Source organism: Corvus kubaryi, unplaced genomic scaffold (assembly GCF_017639235.1).
Source record: "Corvus kubaryi isolate FWS band 111438036 unplaced genomic scaffold, C.kubaryi_AGA036_p1.0 37352, whole genome shotgun sequence".
NCBI classification, from domain to species: Eukaryota; Metazoa; Chordata; class Aves; order Passeriformes; family Corvidae; genus Corvus; species Corvus kubaryi.
In genome coordinates, this window is record NW_024581114.1 from 732800 (window position 1) to 754900 (window position 22101).

The following is a 22101-nucleotide window of genomic DNA, read 5'->3' on the forward strand; positions in this document are numbered from 1 at the left end:
CAGACACACTTTCCTGCATGTCCTCAAAACTGTTATAGCCATTTACAGAAGGAAGTGAAGCATTCAGAGGATAAGTGACACGTCCAAGGTCACACACAGAGTCAACTGCAGAGTCAACAGAAGAGTAAGGAGAGCTTTGCCGAAAATCCCTTGGCTTTGACTGCCAGACAATGGCTCCCCCTCCCACGTAATCAACCAGTTATGGAAAGGCATAAATGCATATTTGCAGGGCTAAATATGTTCACTTGAGAATAAAAATGTTTGGATGATTATCTATAAATTATCTGACATTCTCCAGACCGCTCCGGTTTGGAAGTTGGATCGAAATTTGATGAATTACAAGCACGACACAAATGTTAGAGGAGAAGCTTTGCTTTGACTGTTTCTCTGGGTCCCTGCAAAAAAAAAAACCAAAACCCTGGAAGAATGGCAGGGATACACCAAAAAATACAATCCCCACAGAGCTGAGTTTCCAAAACCTCTCAAATTTCTATTTCTCTGGTATCAGGTTGTTTATCGCTACTGGCATTTAATATTCCAATATTTAATATACTGATCTTGCCACAAAATGATTTTTTTTAAATTAAAGCAGTGACCACAAAGTATGAGCAGAAGAAGTCTGTCTGACAGGCAAAAGAAATTTCTTCTGGACTTCCACAGGCTGTCAGCTCCCGAATATCTCCCATTTTCTGATGACGTTATTAATGCTGGTCCAGGAACTCTTCCATAGTTAGGGAGCTGTAATTAAAATAACCGAGCTGCCTTTTTCATTTCTGTTTTTTCAGGCTGTGTTTGTCCACGTTCTTACACACCCAGATTCTCCTTATTTGTGGCAGCAAACCCTTTACTCTCCGTAGTGTTGAGCTCTCCAGCTCCTGAGGGATGTCATGGGACTGGAAGTAGAATTTATGTCAAACTCCCCTGCGAGGGAACACGCTGCTAAAAGCTGGCTTTGTCTCGTTTGGATTTTTTTTTTACTAGGCAGTGTTTGGGCTACAGACACGGATAATTCTGCATCTTGAATGCTTTGCACCAAATTGCCACATCAGCACTAAATACCTCCACTTAATTTTTCATTTGGACCCGATGAAACATTTTTTCCCATGGAAGGAAAAGTCTGGTCTTTGTGATCGTGGCACTGCCAGCCCAAGTTACAGTAAAGGTTAATCACAAACAAGAGACAAGTAAAGTAGACAAAGAGCATCATACACTTCACTTTTCAATGGATGTTTTCATAAATGTATGAATAATTTAAATTATCATTGCCGAGTATTTATTCGAGTGTTTCAGGGGAAAAAAATGCCTCCTTTTTTTTTTTTTTTCCCCTCCTTGATTCTTTTCATTTCTGTCTCATCTCTTTTATGTGCTGCATCGGCTGTTTTCTTGCCATCTGAATCAGTTTTTTGGAACAATGGGATGTATGAGGGCTGAGGGGGCAGTGGAAGAATACAGCCCTTGTTGTACACTCTGTGACTTGACATTGATTAATGAGGGTGCGGACATGGGCAGAATTTGATAGAGAGAGAAGGGGAAATTGGAGGACCTGAGGGCACCAGAAGGAGGAGGGCAAGGAGATGACAGAGAGGACCAGAAGGATGCCAGTGAGTGCACAGCGAGCGGCGGAAGTCACCCCACCCAGGGCCATCCGCGGCCGGAGATCCGAATGGGGGAGAGACACCTCCGTGACAGGACAGGGTCCCCTCACAGTGACGGGGGCATTTCAGGGAGCGTCTCACACCTCTCCAGGTTTATGCTACACAGCAAGATCCTCTGTGCCAATATGTGAGCGTTTGCCCCAAAAATGCCGTTAGAAACGCCCTCTTCTCTTCTTCCCCTCATTCCTCGGCCTCCACCCTGTTGGTTTAACTCCAAAACCTGAACACACTGAGGTTATAACTTTCCTGCAGGAGCTTAAAACTCTGTGCTGAAACAACACTGAGCTCCAGACCTTGTGGATGTGAGGGGAGGGATGGATTGGTAGCATTTGGAGAGAGAAAAGTCTCCTCAATCCTGTTCTTTCGGTTGGATGTCTCTTATTTTCTCATGTAAGTCAGAAAAAGTGATGCTGGTCAGAAAAGAGTTTGTACACTGATAAACCAGAGGTGTTTCAGGAAAGCTGAAAGTTTGGTATGGTTCTTAACTGATAATTTTTAAGAAAACCCACCTTCCCCCTTCAGAAGTAGAGGCCCAAAATGAGCTTAGTTGGTTGGTGAAGTTGTAGAAGAGCAATGAGTTTCTTGCTGGGTGGTTCAGGTTTAACAAAGCCACCAGGTTCTCTTTACTTGCAGTAAACTGAAAAAAGTTTGCTGTAAAACAGAAAAACTCAAAAAGAGGAACAGTGATAAATTGCTTCACTCCTTGGGGATCCAGTTCCTGAAGGAGCCCACAAGAAAGATGGAGAGAAACTTTTTACAAGAGCATGTAGTGACAGGACAAGGGGGGATGGCTTCAAACTGACAGAGAATGACTTTGGATTAGAGATGAGGAAGAAATTCCTCCCTGTGAGGGTGGGGAGGCCCTGGCACAGGAAGGTGGTGGCTGCCCCATCCCTGGAAGTGTCCAAGGCCAGATTGGACGGGGCTTGGAGCAGCATGGGCGAGTGCAAGGTGTCCCTGCACATGGAATGAGATGAGTTTTAAGGTCCCTTCCAGCCATTCTGGGTCTTTCCCACCCTGCTCCAGGACTGACTGTGGCTCTTCCCTGCTGCTGGTTTGCTGAGCTGGCAACTGCAGGGGTGAAGCTCTGGGACACACAAGGTGAGCCACATTTCCCTTTCCAGCATGTGGGGCACAGGTTGGGGGTTTGCTGCTTCTGCTGCTTCAAGAGGCACCTGAATAGTCCTGAACCAGTAACTCTGAGGTCTGGCCTCTGAGGCTGGACCTGCCCTCTGCAGAGAAAGATCAGAGCTGCTGGCTCAGACAGGGCTGGGATGGTCCCCAAAGTGATCAAAAGCCACCTGAAAGCTTCACACTGCCCAGTGTGAGGTGTCAGGAGGAGGGGAACCAGCAGTGCTGCTCTGGCAGGGAATTACAGCACGTTTGGTACTCCAGTAAAGACAGGAGTTAGGGTACAGCTTGGAATGATTGCTATTAAAAACATCACTCTAATCCTACTGGTCAGAAATCTTTACAAACCCCACTTTTGATGAAACCTAGAAATGAAGCTGCAGTTTCAGAAACTTCAGCCAGAGAGAGAGAGAGAGAGAGAGAGAATTCACCCAAATCAGCCCATTCTCAGACTCAAATTCAAATTGTTTTGCCTCTCTGCAGCGCCCCAGATAAATTCGGTATCTGCCAGCCCATGGACTGTTCATGTGCTAATCCCACTCAGACCCTCATTCAGGGCTGGTCTCTCTTGCATAAAACATTAAATGTTGGTTTGAGGGGACAGTTGTCCCTACCCCCTGTGCGGGATCTCTCCCCACCAGCCTCTGGCCACTCTAACCCTGTCTCATTTTCCCAGAGTGAAAGATCCTGGGTCTGCTGTGTGTGAATATAAAAGGAACACAGAAAAGTCTCACTGATGGGCACAGAGTCTGCTCCCCGTCTCCCCTCTGCCCTGACCACCACCAGCTTTAATTCCTCACCCAAAGAGCACCACGAAAATCCTGCTCCTGGCTTCGGTTCACACAACCTGTTGGGGATTTCTGGGTGCAGAGGCTAAGTAGCGCCCTGTCCCCCAACATCTGGCTGAGAACAAGGTCTCAGACTTTTTCTCTGAGCAGACTCTTCCAGCCTTCCCCTTTCTCCCTCCTCTTTGCATCCAAGACAAGCGGCCCAGTGATCACCTGCAATGGCAGCCCCAGAGGGTGACCTGAGCCCTAGAGCTACTGCTGGAACAAATGAGAGAGCTTAACTAGAGCAAGACTGGCATAAAAAGGAAAGGGGAAAAAAGAGAGGAACAAAGATTCCGTCCAATTTGCTCTTTTGGGCATTGTAAAAACTGGCCTGTTTCCCAGTATATCACTCTGCCATTGAATAAGGTCAATTGCAGAGCAGTTCTTCAGTCATCCTGATGGGTTTTCATGAGAAAGTGAATGGAGTGCAAATTAGCCAAAGTCGTCACAAGCTTTTTTACTGTCACTCCAAGCCTGACAGTCCAAAGGAAAATGAGGATTAATAAATCTAACGAACTTTCTCCATTATCCAAGCCAGGTTAGGAAACTATTTATTGTCTCTCTTTTTCTGTGTTTCATCCATTTCGCCTACTGTGGTGAAGCATTTGGAGAAGAAAGGAACAACAGCCGCACGCACACACACGCTCACACACACCCCCAGAGCTCAGCCCCTCCAGAGCTGAGCACAGCCATGGCCACAGCACAAAATAAAGGCACTGCCAGCAAGAAAATCAACTTTTTAAAATAACTCTGCCTCGTACACACCGTGTACAGTTTCGGATGAATCCTCCTAATGGCTGGTTCCTGTTAATTAATATGTGCTCAGTGTGTTGAACATAAATATTTTATGGGAGGAAGAAGGGCTTCTAGAAAAGCTTTAAAATTACCTTTTTTAAGGGCAGAAAATTAGCTTCAAGTGAAAGGATTAGCTTCAAGTGAAAGGAAAAGTTTTTTTGACTATTACATCCACGTGTGGAGTGGGTTTTAGTGCAGCTTCAGCAATTTCTTTTTTCAGTAGCTACTGAAAGGACACAAATCTTTCCTAATTGATAAAAAATAATTCCTATTCGAGCAGCTTTTAAAACTTGCTTAACTTAGAGAGCTGGCTGAAGCATTCCCAGAGAACAGGAGGTCACACAGAAGGGATGCAAAAGGCCTCTAGGAACCATTTAGGCTTTTTGGGTTGGAAGTTTAAGTCTGTGTGTCTGTTTATGCAGATATTTCTGGATTTCAGTCAGGATAAGGAAAATCTGTCCAAGTTCACAGCTGGACAACACGTAACTCCTAATATGCTGTGATTCTTACATAATTTTCCCTCAACGTTCCCAAAATCCTTAAAAACTTCCCTGAACAAGGCCTTGTGCTGCCTGAAAAGAGATGTTTGAGCTTTCAGAATTCTTGTTTTCAGTACCACTTAAAGCCATTTCCCATTTGCAGTAAAACAGGTGGAGAAAAGGAGACAAAGGGATCAGTCCCTTGCTCCTGTCCTTGGGGGATAAATGCCTGGGAGGAGACCAGCCCAAATTCCAGGTTCCTACTGGAATTTCAACTAAAAGTGATCAAATGCCCTGGTTTCTGAGGATTTGGAATAAAATAATGGTGGGAGCGAGCAAAATGTGCAATATACAAAAGTTTGGCACCTGGATCCTCATTAAACCCCCCTGATATTGTGAATGAGGACAAAGATGATGAGGGAATATCGAGCTGCTCACACAAAACCAACCATGGCTTTTTGAAACTAAAATGCTGAATTTCAACACTGGCTACAGCCAAAAATGATCCCATTTTTTGTCTTTTTTCCAGTAACCATGAAAACTTATTTCAAATTGTGCTTCATGTTGGTGCTGACAACGAGTTATTCCTCCCCCAGCAAAATCTCCTAAACTTCCTTCATTAATAAGTAGGAAAAAGTTCAATGGACAAAACACAAGGTTTCATCCTGGAAGCTACTCCAAAAAATTGCTTTAATTTCTTCCATCTTTCTTTGATACAATAAAAACAATAGTCAAAAAAAAAAAATCATTAAATATCTGTTTGGTATTTAATCCTCGTGGCTGCGGTGGGTGACAAACCAGGGGAAAGCCAACTCCAAGAGTTTGTTTCAACACTTTGTTTGCAGCTTTTCTGGGCAGACACCCACCAGAATAAATTCCCCCTGAGGAAGCTCATGCTCCTGTCTGAGTAACCGAAGAAAAATTGTTGAGCATTCAGAGCAATCTGGGCTTTGTTGAGATTTCCCTTCTCCTACTTTTGCAGTCACTTGCCATTCCATTTAATAAGAGAGAAAACTTTCCTGACCGGCTAAATTATGCCATTCAAGACATTAAGGAAAACACACATACCCTGAAGTAAAGGTAAAATTATGCAGCAATCATCAAATCAGCCTTCTCTTCTTTATCCCATCTGTGTATTCTCCTTGGAAAAGCTGGAGCAGCGGCTCCATGAGCAGCACAGCCCTACCTGCCTGCCACTGCAATTGCTGGTATTTTAATCTCATCAAAGAATCTGAGTTTCTCTTCCTGCTGTTTTGACTTTGCTGTCTCTTAGCCCTGTCACATTCACTAGTTTTGAATAAGTGCAGAACTTGCATTTACAGAATTTGCAATCTGCGAGATTGTTTAAGTGATTTATCAAATACTTTGATTGAACACTTATTGCTGCTCCAGTCCTGAATCTCATTTAAATTGACTGGGCTTGACATAAGCCTTTGGAGTGAACACAGAAACGAGTCCAGGCTCTGGCAGGTACAGCACGTGGGGGGAAAAGTTCCACCTCCATCCACAGCACTTCTGGAATTACACCCTGATAAAATCAGTGCTCTCTATTCCTCACTGAGCGTTTTATGTCTGATAAAACCACAGTCAGATGGGCTTTATCTTATTGATGATGCAGCACAACAGCTCTGCAAGTTGGTTCAGAAAACACAGAGCACCCCCCAGGGCTCTAAAACGGAAAATTTGGATTTTCTCTCAGCAGAGCTGAAGGGCCCAGACCTTTGGCAGGCTCTGCACAGCCACAACCACGTCACTTAAATCCAAGTTAGAATCACTTTGCACTCACAGACAACACAGAGACCAGAGAAAAGCTGAGCTCTAAGTTCTGAACTATCTAAAAAGTTGGAAAATGGTGATTTTTTGTCATTGAATGGATGGTGCACCTCTGAGGGATGCTAAGCAAGACTGGGACAAATGGATTTGAAGGTCTACAGAGACAACAACATCCAAAGGGATGCAGCATAACTCTTCCAAAGCAGAACTCAATGCACCCCAGACAGACACCACTGGAAGGTTCAAGGCCTTCTGTTTCATGGAGGCACCACTTCAATTGAACTATTATTTTATTCAATTCATGCAATTCCCTCTTTTTTCCTAGGTTTGTGTAGAACAAACACAGCCTCCAAGACCATGTGCTGTCTGCCACATCCCTTTCCATGGGAGAACCGCTTAGAAACAAAACTTGGACATTGTTAAAAGCACAGGAGCGCTGCAATAAATCACAAATAACACAGGGAGGAGGGCTGGAGCCAGGGTGGATTCCAAGCACCTGGGATCCCGAGGTGATCAGGTACAGAGTGGTCACTGTGAGTAACGAGCAAGCAGAGGTGGAACAAATGAAGAGGATTTGTTTCAGCCCATCAGAGATGAAATGAAATGCTCCTGCAGCACAACGGGCCCGAGGCTTTCTTGCTAAATCTGCTGTCTTTCAGGCTCATGGCATTTTCAATGCTTCCTCCAAACTCATGTGGGATAATGCACTTCCAAAAAGTAGGCTCTAGGTATGCACATTCTTAAAATCAACCACTCAACACGCATCCAAATAAAAGTGAGCTTTCCTCCCCATTTTCCCCAAGAAAGGAAGCTCAGAGCCCTTTTATGCATTGTGAATGGCCCACCTAATTTAGACTGAATTATACCCTAACCTTCATTTCCCCTTTACTTCTTTGCTCCATTCAGCAGTTTCTGACTTCAGCTAATTCACTAACAATCCCAGCTGGTCCTTCCCAGCTCCCAGTTCTTTAGCACATTGTCCAAGGAAACTATGTGCTCCCATCTACACTGGTATTCCACTCTCCAATTAACCTACTGCTGAGAGGCTTTACCCCTTTCCACCATCCATTCCTCTGCACAGACTTTTTTTTTTTTTTTTTTTAACCTTTTACTTCTTGAATTAAAGTGCAGGAGATCCCTTCCAGGTGAGAAGGTGTTAAATTTATTTGCTGAAGGTTACACAGGATGAGGGTGAGAGCCCTGAAGGAAAAACCTGCTTGATCCCCAGTGCATTTCAGAGCTGAGTGCTAAGGCACAGATGTTTAAGGTAGAAGTAAACAAATAACAAAAGAATTTCCACACTTGCTCTGTGACAGGCGTGTGCTTGTTCTGAGCACTGAACCCTTGCAGAGGAGCCAGCTCAGGCAGAGGTGTGCCTGGGGTTTGATCCACACATGGGTGGCACTGCTGGAGACACGGCCAGGGATTTGTGTGCTCGTTATTTAAAATAATCAATCGAAGTTTTTATCACACAGTTCTGATTTTGGTGGCAACAGGAGGGAGGCCTGTGGGCCCGTGGGCCTGGAGGGCTGCTCACTGTGGAAGTTTTGCCATGTCTGCAAGAGAGAAGCCTTGATCCATGTTTCACCTCTATTTCACTGATTACCTTGTATATAAATATATATTTATAGATATAAAGCTTTAGTTCTGTCTGAACAGGAACAGAGATGACCCCAATCACTTGGGTGCCCGACCACATCCCATTCGCACGAATAGAACAAACCAGCCAGAAACTGTTGTGCCATTTTGGGATAAAGCCGAGGCTTCCACATCTTGGAGTGCCCTACCCAGCGCCATTTTACACCCAGAATTCCCACAGCAAATGTTAATAAACCTCTCTGGGCTCAGACTGGAGCCTTGTGTCTCTTACAATGAGGGCCTGCACATCACCCCTGCTGATAAAAAGTGTTCCCCTCTTCGCTTAAACTCTTACGGTTATCCCAAAAACTCCTTCCTTCTGTAGATTAAAACCATGTTTTAGAAGACCTGAACTTCCATGTGTGCTTCCTGAAATCCATTTAACATTTCCCTCTCTTCCACCATGCCAAGTGCCTTCTTTCTGGGTAAATGGCCCAGATCCCATCATTGATAAGATCCCAGATAAAACAAAGACAGAGAAAAATGTAATTGCTGGCTATTAAACACCCACCTCCTCCAGTTCCTCCTTTTCTTGTACATTTGCTTAGAAGCAAGCGAGTATAACAACAGCCCCGTGCTCAGAAAGTGGGGTTGGGAATCAGGCAGTGGGAAAGTCAATATGGAGCAGTGTGTCCATTTGTTTTGATTTATCTCACTAACTTCAATTGACAGTTAATTCATCAGAGGAGGAAAATGCCAGTCTAGTGAAAACACAGCTCGTGAAGGAGAGAGAACCGAGTGGAAAACACAGAGTGTGGATAATGCAGGTAATAAATTAAAGGATACAGTATCAGTATTTTATCATTCCCATTCTGGATTTGCTATATCCCGACTCCTGCCAATTACAATTTCTAGCGAGCAGTAAATTTACACTGATTTATTCCACACACACATACAGACACACACGCCTTTTACAAAATGAGGTGACTTTGGAAAACAGGAAAAGACAGGGAAAGGAGTCACTTTGGCTCAAATTCCCAAATCTGAAATTTCCAGCAGCAACTACAAACCCTTGTAACAAACCATGGGCGAGATGAGAATTTACACTGAGAACGTTGGCTTGGATCTAAAATCCACAAAAATAATGAAGGGTTGAAAATGGGATTTGCTGCAGCAGTGAGGGTGCAGCAGTGGCACCAGTGCAGGGCATGGGGATGCACTGGGAGCCTCACATGTCCCTGTGGACTGATCCATGGTCTGCCTGGGCTCCCAGGGCTGGGTATCCCCCTTTATCCAGGGAAATGCTCCAGCTATCCCCTGGTTTAGCCCCCTGACCCCACAGCTCCTCCCTTGGAGTCATTTGTAATCACCCAGCAACATTCAATTGCTCCCTGCTCAGGGTTTTTTTTTGCCTTCAATGCCCCTCTCTCCCAAAGCATGTTTTTCAGGCTGGTCTTTGCCTGACCTTAGGACAACATCAGTTACAATAAAAGCTGGAGATGGGGTTTAGGGAGGCTCTGAGAGCCTGGCCCAGTTCTACTGTGCTCACCCAGAACCCCCAGAGCCCAGAGCCATCAGGTAAGAGATATCAGACAGAACATTCCTCCTGGGATGAATTTATGAGTTTATTTCACTCACACCATCCCCATCCTCTCTGAACCTCCTGATCTCCTGTGTTCTGGAATCCACCTTTCACTACAAAAAGCAGAACTTGCTTGTATTTAGTTTGAACACTTTTCCCAGTATTTTCGTCAGATGCCCCTGCTCCAAGGATCCTGTTTGTTCTTAGACAACAACCCTACTTCAAAGTTCAGCCTTGCACAGACACAGCTTGGATTATCCTTCCCTGCATATACTGAATTAAATAGCCTCATGTTTATTTGAATGGAAGTTAACCTGTGATCTTTTGGGCCCATTCACTGAGTTTTGCAGGGATACTGAACATTTTGGGCACCATCCCTGATGCTGAACTCCCATCTGGGAAGTGCTGCTCCTCCACTCAGCAGCAAACCCCAATTTCTGCTCCAAGGAGCACAGACAGCTCAACAAGGAGCTGAACTTCCTGCCTTTTTTTTTTTCCTCCCCTTAAATCGCCTTGTACGCTTATTAAACCCCAAGCACAGCTGCAGGGGACTAGAAGAAATTAAGCTTCTTTCTGTCCATTTCCCAGGAAACTGGACAAGAGCCAGAAATAATCTGTCCTGGTTGAAGTATCCGCATTTTGCCTCCACAACTCTCCAGAAAGGCACCATCCCCATCTCCCTGCCATGCTGCTGAAATTCGTTTTGCAGATGATAAAACCACTTGGGAACAGGAAAAGATCCTTCACTTCTGAGGGTGGGAGTGTCCATAAATCAGGGCTTGGGACAACGGTTCAGTTGGTGTTTAAGAGATAAGCTGCTCACACTTTTGGTTGGAGCACAAGTAAACTTACAACAAGGTGCAAGTTACTACCAGTGCAGCACTTTTGAATTGTTGAGCTAAAAAAGGGATTAAACACAACCACCAAAAAAAAGATGGTATCAACTCTGAAAATCCTACATCTCCCCTATTACTGGCTAAAGGCTGAAAAGGCACAAATATGGGGTAGGAGAGAGGAGAGGGAAAGGAATCACAGCCTGAATTTTCACCCAAATTCCTAAATGAAATTACAAGTCTTGCAAAGATTTGGAGAAGTCTGGATACTTCTGTTACATTCACTGAGAGGGGGTTGATTGCTCAGAAAGGAAATTCCCAATTATTGCAGTGGGATTTGTTGGTGGGTATGATCCCATAGGCCCAAATGCCAGGCTGGTCCAGTGAACAGGCTAAACTCCTTAAAATACCTTAAAAAAACAGGTGTACTCTTTTATTATATAGGTATACAATCTTATATTATACAGGTATAACTCCTTAAAATACCTCAGAGCCTTAAAACAGTTCTAAAACATTGATCTTTTACCTGCACCTGGTTTCTAAACACCCTGTGGTTGATGTTTGGCATCACCTGACAGTGCAATACCCATTTCCCAAGCTGGTTCCACAGCACATTTTCCCTGGCTGCTGCCACCCACCCCTCCACCTGCAGCTCCACCCTTTGCCTCTTCCCGCCTTTCCAGCAAAAGCTGAAATATTCCAGAATGTTCTGATACACCAAAAATCCAAATAATCTGCTAAAGGTGCAAGCTCTGCTCTCAGAGGGGTTTTAGATGGGGACGTTCCTGCTCCCTGGCCGGGCCCAGCAGTCCCACCAGGATTCAGCCAAAGGAGGTTCCCACCTTGCCAGAGGACACAAGGCACCACCACAGCCCCAGCAAAAACCAGAATCACTGGGGCTGCACTGAATTCTCCCCCTGCAAAAGCTTTTTCTTCACTCCAAGGAATCAGCCACAATGACCCGAGTTTGGTGGATAAGGACCCCACTCATCTGAGCAGGCTGTGATTTAGCAGTGAAGTTCCCAAGGTGTTAAATAACCTTTTCCTTCATTACATAAAAGATGAAGGGAGCTAAAAGCTGTAAGCACTAAACCAGAATCTGATGTTTTATGGTGTTTGGGGGTGGAATTATCCAATCCCACTAAAGCTGCCTGTGCGGCACAGACAGGAAATTCAGCCCAACTACAGCTGACAACTCTCCCCTCCTTCAAGAGACAAATATTTATTCCCCTCCTCGCAGCAATTCTTTTGGACCATGCCTGTTGTCAGCTGCAGGAGAATCATGGGTTTCCTGTTGGGATCTTTGATACTTGTCAAGTTCACTTCAAAAAATTTCCCCTCTTGCAGCGTTAAAAACACACTCCCAAGGAAAGTTCTGCTGCTCTGCTGCACCAGAACACTTTTAGCACATAGAGACATAATCCAGTTTTAAAACTCGTCCTCAGTCAATAAAATGGATTTAAATTTGCTTCGTTAACAGTTCTGAAGGAGCTGAGCCTGTCCCCCCTCCCTGCCCTGCTTGGGGGCAGACACGGAGCCCCTGGGAAGGAGCAGCGGCGCTGGAGACACTGCTCAGTCCTGCCACTCTCTGCCTCCGAGACAGGAGGTTTACCCAGCTCCTCACATCGCTCTTCTTTTCCAAACATTTGGCTGTGGTAGCTCCCCCCCCCCCCCCCCCTTCCCTTCCCTTCCCCTTGCTCCAAGTTTAAGGCAGTTCACCACTTACGGTCATTTACAGCTTACATCCCGGCAAATCCAGAAGGTGTCTGATGAAAAAGAGGGACTAGCCAAGCATCTTAATCCCCCTGTTCATTCATGCTCTCTGTAATGTTCTTTCAGGCCTCTGCTGAGAGACTGGGCTGAAATGAAGGCTGATAAATTAGTCTGGAGGGAAACAAGGCAGATTCTGCTTGTAAAAGGTCATTCCAACTTTGTTCTGGGTGAGGGTTTATCTTGACTGCAGCTGCGACAGACAATGGCCGGGGCCTAAACGGCAGAAATCCAAGCTCTGCTCACGAAATTACTGTGCTGATAAGGGAGAATGGGCTTCAGGGAGATCTAAATGGGAAAAGGGAGGTGGGGGGACAAGGGAGGTGGGTGAGATGTAGGGATTTTTGAACAGGATTGAACGGGGATGGCACAATGAGATGTACAATTAAAGCAGGGCGCTGTCCGAAAGGGAAGGAGCACACGGCTGCCTGAGCAGAGCCAAAGGGAGGAGAGAACCCCTTGTGTGTGCTGAGGGAAAGGGTGGGCACCAGGGGGCTGAACGTGGAGCAGACAGGTTGTAACATACACTAAACACAGAGGTGGCTCTGAAGGGTCAGGGCTGCACCACTAAAGGTCCAGGCATCGCTTCCAGGACACATCAGGGATTTATTTCCCCAGCAAGATGTGGGCAAGAGCGGCCAAAATTAACCCCACCAAGGAATGAGCAGGAGCAGGACACTGGGTGAGAACACTCCTCAGTGGAAAACATTTTGATTTCTTTAGTAATTTTTTGTGCCTTTTGGGGCAAAGAGAGTAAATGATGGTGAGTTGTGATGAGCCACCCTTCAGCCTGTGCTTCTGAGTCCCCTGAGAGATGCCTCCCCTGTACTGACACTGGAACCTGCACGTCCCCAGCAGTGCAGACACAGTAAAGGGTCACAGCCCGCTGTCACCTCTCTGGAACCCAATTCCAGCTCCACTCAGGCCTGGAGCTGAGACGCCCCTGCCTCCAGCCCTGGGATCCAGCACAGGATGGACCTGGAGCTGCGGGAGAGAGCCCAGAGGAGGCTCCAGGATGAGCAGAGGGATGGAGCAGCGCTGCTGGCAGGAAAGGCTGGGACAGCTGGGATTGCTCAGCCTGGAGAGGAAAAGGTGGCCTAATCGTGGCCTACCGGCACCCTGGAGGGAGTCAACAAGAAAGATGGAGAAGAACTATTTACAAGGGCCTGGAGTGCCAGGACGAGGGGGAATGGCTTCAAACTGAAAGAGAGTAGGGTTAGATGGGATATTAGGAAAATATTCCTCCCTGTGAGGGTGGGGAGGCCCTGGCACAGCGTGCCCAGAGAAGCTGTGGATGCCCCTGGATCCCTGGCAGTGTCCGAGGCCAGGTTGGACAGGGCTTGGAGCAGCCTGGGACAGTGGAAGGTGTCCCTGCCCGTGGGAAGCGGTGGAATGAGATGGGCTTTAAGGTCCCTTCTAACCCTTCCTACGATCCATGGTTTTGTTGTCTGTTTGCTTTGAGGACCAGGAAATCAGGAGAGCTGCACAACCCAGCCAAGGTGGAGATTTTACAAGGGTGCCTCACAAAGCAGCTGGGCCTCAGTCACAACTTGAGAAAGAGAGTCCATGACTGGGAATAACTCTTCCAAAGACACCCCCATGCTCTGGAAATGCCCCTTCCACCCCAAGGGCCAATTCCCCACCTTGCCTGACCCCTGGGCCTCCTCCTGCAGCTGTGATTCTTCCATTCCTGTTTCTAAAAATGACTCAAACTCAGCTTGACACCTTCCCTGGACAAGCAGCCCTTGTTTTGCAAAGCTGAGCTCTCTCAGTATCGGGATTTGTGACCAGGTATTTGTGATGCTCTGGCTGAAATCTTTATTGTGAGGGTATCTTTACTGAGTCTGAGCCAGTCCTATGTGGCAGATGTGTTGTTTTTGAAATATTGGTGGGTGGGTGTGTGACAGTCCAATTTAGAAAAATAGATATAAAAGATAGGACTGCCTTGTTTTGCACAGGTCCCAGCACTTTGCTGGGATGGAACTCGCAGAAAGAGGAATAATGAGCACACAGAAAGGGGAAAGGATTCAAAAAGAGGATGAATAATTAAGAGCTGTGTTAGCAAGCAAAGAACCGAGTCCCACCCATGTCCCACTCCTTCAGAAAAAGCAATGCACCCAACCTTTCATTTCCATCCCTAAATACAACAAAACTCCCCAGAGTTGGCATTTCCAGAGCCAAACAAGAGGCAGCTAAAGAGCCAAAATGTGTGAAGTCCTAAATCGCAAACAAAACAACTCTTGCTGCATTTACCAGCTCTCCACATCCATGGTCCTGCTCCGAGGAGGATGGTACCAAATTATGCAGAGAGTGTGATTTTCCCATTCTTTAAAAGTAATTAACACAACATTTCACTGGGGAAAATTCACTGTTGGTACCTCTTGCATCGCTCAGATTGAGGTAAAGAGATTTAATTTAGAACCTTCAGACTTTAGGATTGACCAGGCGCTCAGATAGGGTTCACTGAAGGATTTGCTGACCCTGAGCACATCCCTCACCCTGGAGCCCTCAGTGCCCCAATCCCACATGAACATCTCCGAGCAGTGAGGAGCGTGAGGCTGATTCCCAAAAAAACCAACACCCTCCTGAGTGCCTCCTACCAGCAGCCCGAGAACTCCATGAGGAGTTCCTCTGCATCGCTCCCGCCTTCCCAAGCAGCCGCTGAGGGAGTCCCAGAGCGCTGCCTCCTCCAGAGCCCCATGGATATTTATGGTTTCGTTTATGGATCCCTTCCTTTGCAAAAGCCCACGGTGTTCCAGGGCTCCATCAGCCAGGCTCTGCTGGGAGCAGACAAAACGCAGGTTGGATTTCTCTGTAAGTTAACATTCCGGAGGAAGAAGCAGCGCCCTGAGTTCTGCAGGGCTTTTGACAATGCAAAAAAAGCTATTTTTCAAACCCTATGGTCACCACTGAGCTGTTCATGGGATTTTTCGTTTTCTTTTTCCTTTGTGAAAGCATGGCTGATAAAATACTGCTCCAGGAGCTGGTATTCAGGGATGGCTCTTGAAGACTGAAGGAAAATATTTATTTCCTTTTTCTGCTTGTGAATCAGAATGTTCTATTTAAAGAAAGTGCCCTCTGCCGGATTGCTCATGAGTTATTACCCCTTATGGAAATAAAGGAGAAATATCAGGAGGTATTCTTAGTCATTCCCTTCCCCTGTCTCTTCTTTTTTTCCCTTAATTCCTTATATACCCATGTTTTAGCCAAGTGCCTAAGATAGAGCAACTTATCTTGGCATTCTTGGGCCTAAAAAAGGCTTTACTCTCTTAACCCTGGCACTGAAGCATTTGGGGAAATGTCAAAAAACAGGATAAATTTCAGTCCTTTCACTTGGATGACATAAGGTGCATTTTTCACTTTTATCCAGGGTCGAAATTATTAAATTAAACCCCCCCAAAAGATGTAGCTGTAGACAATGGGATTTTGCCTGTGATTCCATCAGCTTCTTCCTCTCAATCCCAACCCAGTCCTTGTTCCTCCTGGCATGGTTTTAATTCCAAACAGCCCAACAATTGCCAGCACCTGGATCTGACCCTTCCTCTTCCTCGTGGTGGTCCCCTGACACCAGAACAAAGCCCAGATCCTGCGTGGAAAATCAAAGTACTGATGCTCTCCCAGATCTGCTCCATGGGAAGGGGATGGAACTGAGCATGTACAAAGCTGAGCAACTTCCTTGGCCCAAAACCTCATTTAAAAATTTAAATATTGAAAATAATTAAAATAAACAGAATAAAAATGAAATCTTTAAAATATTTAGAGGTCAGGAACTTATTTTTCCTCCTTGAGATTAATTTTTTTTTCACTTAGGCTCTGAGTTTTGGTCCAAAGCAAAAGTTTCTCTGCAGTTTTATATCCATGTGCATAAAAATTCTAACTGGGGATGCTCTTGGCAACTATTGGGGGCAGTCCCAGGGTGCTCTGGCATTCTGCTTTCCTCATGAACCCACGGATTCTTTAATTTTCAGAGGGATTCCAGCCTGGCAGATCCGGGAAATGGTGAAGGAACCTTGCATGGGAAGCATTTGCTGTGCAGGTAACGCTCTGCACCTGGGGGAGGAGCACAGACAGAATTCCTCAGCAACTTTCCTGCAAGAGCAGTTGGAAAACAGCAATTCAGGAGCCCCTTTTCCCCGAGGGAGAGAACTGCTGTAGGAACATCATTCCCCAGGCAGAGGGAAAGGCAGAGGCCGGGGAAAATGAATGAATCAGGGAAGGAAAACGAGCAGGAAATATCATCACATCCTCGCAGGGCCCAGCTGAGAGCCCGTCAGCAAGAGAGGAGTGAGAGGAGCTTTGGGGATTTCTTTGCTCATTTAAAGGACTCACACTGCTTTCAGCATCTCTGGCTTGGACAGGACAGACAAGAGCTCGCTGCTTCAGCTGGATCAGCTTGTAAAGGGAAATGAAAGAATTCCTGTATGATCTGAACTGGGAAACACGGCAAAACCGTCACAGTTCAGGCCGTGCTTAGAGGCTCCTTCCTATTTTAATATTTTTAAGATTTTTTTTAAATATAATTTTAAAAAATTTCAATTTTGGAGATATTTTAATATATTTAAGACTCCAGGAAACACAGTATAATTCTCCTCCCAGCGTTTAAGGCCAGTCACGTAAAGTAAATTTCCCTCGGCACTTTGGAGTATTTCTAAAAAACAGAGAAAATAAAAAAGACCCCCTGCTAAAAATTTAAATTTTGCAGGAATAGGGAGGTTGGACTGCTGTGAATCAGTGACACTTTAAAGTGTGTTCAAAACCCAGCAGCTTTCCCTGGCCCAGATGTGGAGCCAGAACTCTGCTGCATCCTCAGCTGCTGCCTCCCATTTTTTCCCCAGTTATTTGTCTTCCGTGGGACAGCCTCTCTCTTCCCCCCCAAGTAGGAAATGAAAGCACTTATTTATTTTCCCTATGTAAAGGAGCAGCCTGGCTCTGACACTTCAGCTGAGAGAAGCCTTTGTGCAAATAACCTCTCTTAAGATAGAAATTAAAATACAGACTAAAACAAACTGCATTTATCAGTGGTATTTACCCTGTGAAGCAAACTGAGCTAAAATCATAACTGCTTCCAAATTTCCCACAATCCAGGTGCTAAATTTCCCTCCAGGATGAGATTCCCATTCTTCTCTCAATTAGGAAAATTAACAGCGCCATGATAAATACCATTATTTATCCAAAGCGATCGAAATCATTATGCAATTATTTTATTTTCATTTTCCTTGGGTCCCAGAGGCCATAAAGCACAAACAGGCTGTGATTTATTCGGGGTGCTGGCAGTGCTGTGCTCTGTGTCAGTGGGCGGGGGGGGAATGGGATCGGGAGAAATGCAATCACGTCACACTCAATAATCACAGGGCTTTTAGGTGGGGTGGTGTCTTTTAAGGCACACAAAAAAAGGTGGAATAACACGATCAGCACAGCAGTGTCAGGGAATGAGGGAAAGCACCCAACAGGTCCTGCACAGGAGCCACTGAATCATCCCAGGGAGGGGCCGGGGGCCAGGATTGACACAGTTTATTTATTTTTGTGAGATGAGCATGAATCACTCGCTGCCATCCCGTGTCCAAAAAGCCCTTGAATGATAGGTGTGGTTTAATTCAGAGAAGATTTTTTAGAACATATCCCACAAAGCAAAGCAGGAGGCCAGATACGAAGCTGTGCTGCAGATAAGGCAGGACACGTGTTCCAACCATCCCAACCCAGCCCTCCTTACTGCCTGGAAGGAAAAGCACCTATAAAAAAGATAATTACTCATCCTTTTTCAAGATATGGCAGATAAAACACAGCATTCTGCATTCCCATGGGTGTTTTGGGCTATTCGTGAGTAAAACTGGAAGTTTCAGCAAGTAACACTCTCCCTGTAGCTCCTGGAGCTCGAGGTTTTCCATCAGAGCCAGGTCTGGAGCAAGGAGTTCAGATGGAAACAGGGCTGGCCCTGCCTCCAGACACAAACTGAATTTCCTGAGGACTTCGAGGTACAATTCACTGCTCTGTTTCATTCTCATTTTCATGAATCTGCCCTTACTGGAGTTTGAGAAGAGAAAGCCCTTTCTGCAGTGGTAATCCTTGGGTGGAAGAGAGAAACCCATTTTCACGTCAAAGCCCTCAGTGGCACGTTTTCCAACCCCCAAAATGTTGTTTGGGGTTTTTTTTTAAAGCAGGAATCAGAAGGAACAGGCGTTAATTATGAAGCACGTTCTGTACAACAACAAACCCAGCATTTTCGAGCAAAGCTGAGATGGTGCTGAGGAACGGCCACTTTGCAGCCAATTCCACTTCCAGTGACACTCCCAGTTTAGTCAAAGCCTGACAGTAAATCTCCTGTGATGAAGGGCAAGAACTTGTTGAGCCAAAGACAGAAACACTGTTCAGATTAAGGAGCTGGTGACTCCTAAAAACAAACAAACAAAAAGTCCAGGTTTTCAGAGTTTGGGGAGTGAGATGTGCACAGAAGTGGGATTATCAGGATTATAAACTACTGGAAATGAACTGAGAAATACGAGTAGAGGAGAGGCTGGCTGTGAAGAACACGTGTCATTCCTGAAGTAAATTCCTAATAGGAGTGGAGATTCAAGTGGAATATTGCTATCCCAATTGGCCATAACAAGGAGTTGTGTGGAAATCTTACACCAGCATTCAACCCACAAGTCCCTGCAAGTCAAAACTACAAATTCCAGAGAAATACTGACCAAAAAAATAATGGCAAACTGCAGAAGGAACGTTCCTTGTGATCCTACAAATCCCAGATTTGTTAAATTTATCACCACCGCAAGGAACAGCACAGAGAAGCAAAAGCAGCAAGTGCTAAAAACTTCTCCCCTTTCCCTTTTTTCCCTCACTCACTGCCCATTTCCTGCCTGCTCAATTTTACAAGATGGAAACACATCCCAAGTTACCATTTCCCAATTTGCCAACAGGTAGAGCTGCCTAGAACATCCCCTCAGGGCTTTTCCAACCTCCCATTCCAAGGGAACGGCTCAGACACCAACATCCAGCAGACAGTGCTTATTCCATGAATTCCTGCTCAGCACATGAAGGGATCCGTGGATGTTGCTCCCAAACGAAACTCTGAAGGCACAGACTGGAAACAGATCCCTGAAGTGTCTTCAAACACTCTGGGAAATGGGAAAATTCAAGAGGTGTCTGCAAGGCCAAGCAGAGAGTGCTGGGGTGGGTTTGAGGACACCTGAGGGAGGACAAAGCCCTTCCTTTGAGGTGTGAAATGTCCCTGCCCGAGCACAGGACAAAGGAACCTCTAGAATGGGAGAAGTGCCCCGGAGAGGGAAAGTTTGCTCAGTTACACTACAAAAACAAACAGTATCACAAAGTCAACGGGAATTGATAAACACGGCTCCTATCAGAGTACTCAGAGGGATGTGGGGAACCTTTCTGAAAATCATGAGTGTAAATACCAACTTTTATCAGAATTATGAAACACAAGGACAACGTTTGGCCAAGGTCATAGGAAAAAAAAGGTTTGCACCATTCGGCTTGGATCTGACTTCTACCAACTAAGGAGGGTTGCACTTTGTTCCTAAAAATCAGCCTTAAAACAAAACAACAAACCAAAATATAAACTGAAACAACAAATGCCACCTATCAATAATTGGGTCAGAAAAAGAGGATTCATCTTTCACATTGCAGCCTACAAATAATTAACAGTGCATCTTCCTAGAGGAAAATGATCCTTATTTTCAGAGACTCCTGGAAGTGATCAATACCTCCCTCAGGAATCCTGAGCTGCCTCACACCTACAGCCCCCCTGAACCAGACCATGTATTCCTAGTAAAATAACAGGGATTTTTTTCCCAAAACTCCATGTTTTGATGCTCATACAGTAATATCAATCAGATATTCTGTCAGGATATTCACAATAGAAGCCAACACCAAGAGGAACTTCAGAAAAATGTCATTGAAGGGGAGAGAGGGAATCAAAACCCAGCTGAATTCCCCTCTTTTCCCTGCACTAGGATAGAAGGAAAAGGAAACTCTCCACTCAGTCATTCAACCAAACTCAGATTTCGGCTCTTCAGACACTTCCTACTGCAGAGCAACAAAACGCAATTGAGTTTGGTTCTTAAAACAGGAATTTTTTGCTGTTTCCTGCACTTTGGACACACTGAGAAAGTAAACAAAACAAAAACATCTGGACCTGCTTCTCTGGGCTTCACTGGGTCTGGCTGCTCACTGGCTTTGACTTCACAATCAAGAGTGCAGCTATAATCAGAGACAATTTCAACTGTTAACGCTTCAGCCTGGCCTTTCTGACCCGGGTTTCTAAGAAAACAGAGTTCTGTCACTGCCCTGGTGCCTTCTCCCTGGGAAAACCTCACAGTTCCAGCCCTCAGCTGCTTCCCACCCTGTAAATCCGGCAGGATTTTGTGAACCAGTTCACCCCAGTAGTGGCTGATGGAGGAAACAGGGCAAGTCACTGCTTCACCCAGGGAAAATGAGGGGAAATTCAGCTCCCACTTTTTGGGATAGGCCTTTATCTACCCTACAGCAAAATCCTGCCAGGAAACCTCTCTGCCCCCACTGCCCCAGACACAGCAGGGAGATGGAATGTTGGGATGGGCACTGGGGCCAGAGAGAAGGAATTCTCTAATGGACACTGGTTGTGCTGGGATAGGCCTGAGCACAGAGCAGGAATCCCAGGCTACACCTCACTGCTCACAGAATATTCCAGGATAATTAGGGACGTAGGTATTTTCAAATCAAGAATATGGGAGCAGAAGAGGCTAAGATGATTTCTGGGACAAACCCAGGAAAGCAGGGAGGAAGATGGGGGCTGTGGGACAGAGCCTTTTCCTGCTGAAGGCTGGCTTCTGTTCAGCTCTTGGGGAAAAATGACTTTCACATTTCTCCATCTTTGCTGCAGCACAAGAGCTCGAGAACATCGGGGCCGTTAATGGGTACATGCTATTTTTCCCTGCCCAGTTAATAATGCCTGCACCACTGACACGGGCTGGGAGTCAAAGGTAACACCCCCAACCACGAAACATGATGCGATTAATCCCATTCCCTCCACACGACAACTCCCGAACACAACTTGGAAATGACAAGCACTTGATGAAGTGACCCGACATCATTCAAAACCAGACTTCCAAAATGGTGCTCGAGCAGTTTTTGTGGCCCAAGGAGCGAACTTAAAAGGGATTTCTGCTGATTTTAAATTCCGCAGGTAATGGGGGTGGAAAGTTACGCAGGGAAACACGGCATCAGCAAAGTCACCACCTCTGTCCCCAGGCCACCAGGCCTCAGTCCAGCTCCACAAACACTTGGCAGAGAAGACAAAGGAATGTGGTGCCCACATTCCACACGCTTACCTCCCATCCAAAGTTTGTTTCCTTTAATGTGCTCCTCTGTACTGCCATATAGGGTCCAAATCTTTCCCCAACTTCAATCTTCTTTTTGGCCCAAATCCCTAGCCCTGCCCCTGGGATCGAAGATTCTCTGAGTTCAAAATCTGGTGGGATTGGAATGTCATCAGGAATGTAGACGGGAGCTTCATAGGGTGAGCCCTCCTTGGGAGTGAAGTCCTCACTGGTGGGAAAGGGTGACGGAGGTCCCACAGGGATGGGGGACATTATACTGTCCTCAGTTTCCTCCTCTGCACTTTCGCCAGCAAGGAGATCGGGGTCGGTCTCGTACATATTATTTACAATCTCGCTGTCACCT

At 45.8% G+C, this 22101-nt stretch overlaps 1 protein-coding gene across 4 annotated transcripts in view; it reads right to left on the reverse strand.

Annotated features, from left to right (window-relative positions):
* Positions 1 to 22101, reverse strand: part of PRDM16 (PR/SET domain 16) — a 289426-nt gene that overhangs the window by 163157 nt on the left and 104168 nt on the right. For 3 of the 4 annotated variants that reach the window (XM_042031976.1, XM_042031975.1, XM_042031977.1), the window contains exon 2: positions 21750 to 22099. The exons of the other annotated variant lie outside the window; for it this stretch is intronic. In XM_042031976.1, coding sequence (XP_041887910.1) covers positions 21750 to 22099 — 350 coding nt within the window. The remainder of the gene's footprint in view (positions 1 to 21749; positions 22100 to 22101) is intronic. 4 annotated transcript variants of the gene reach the window in all.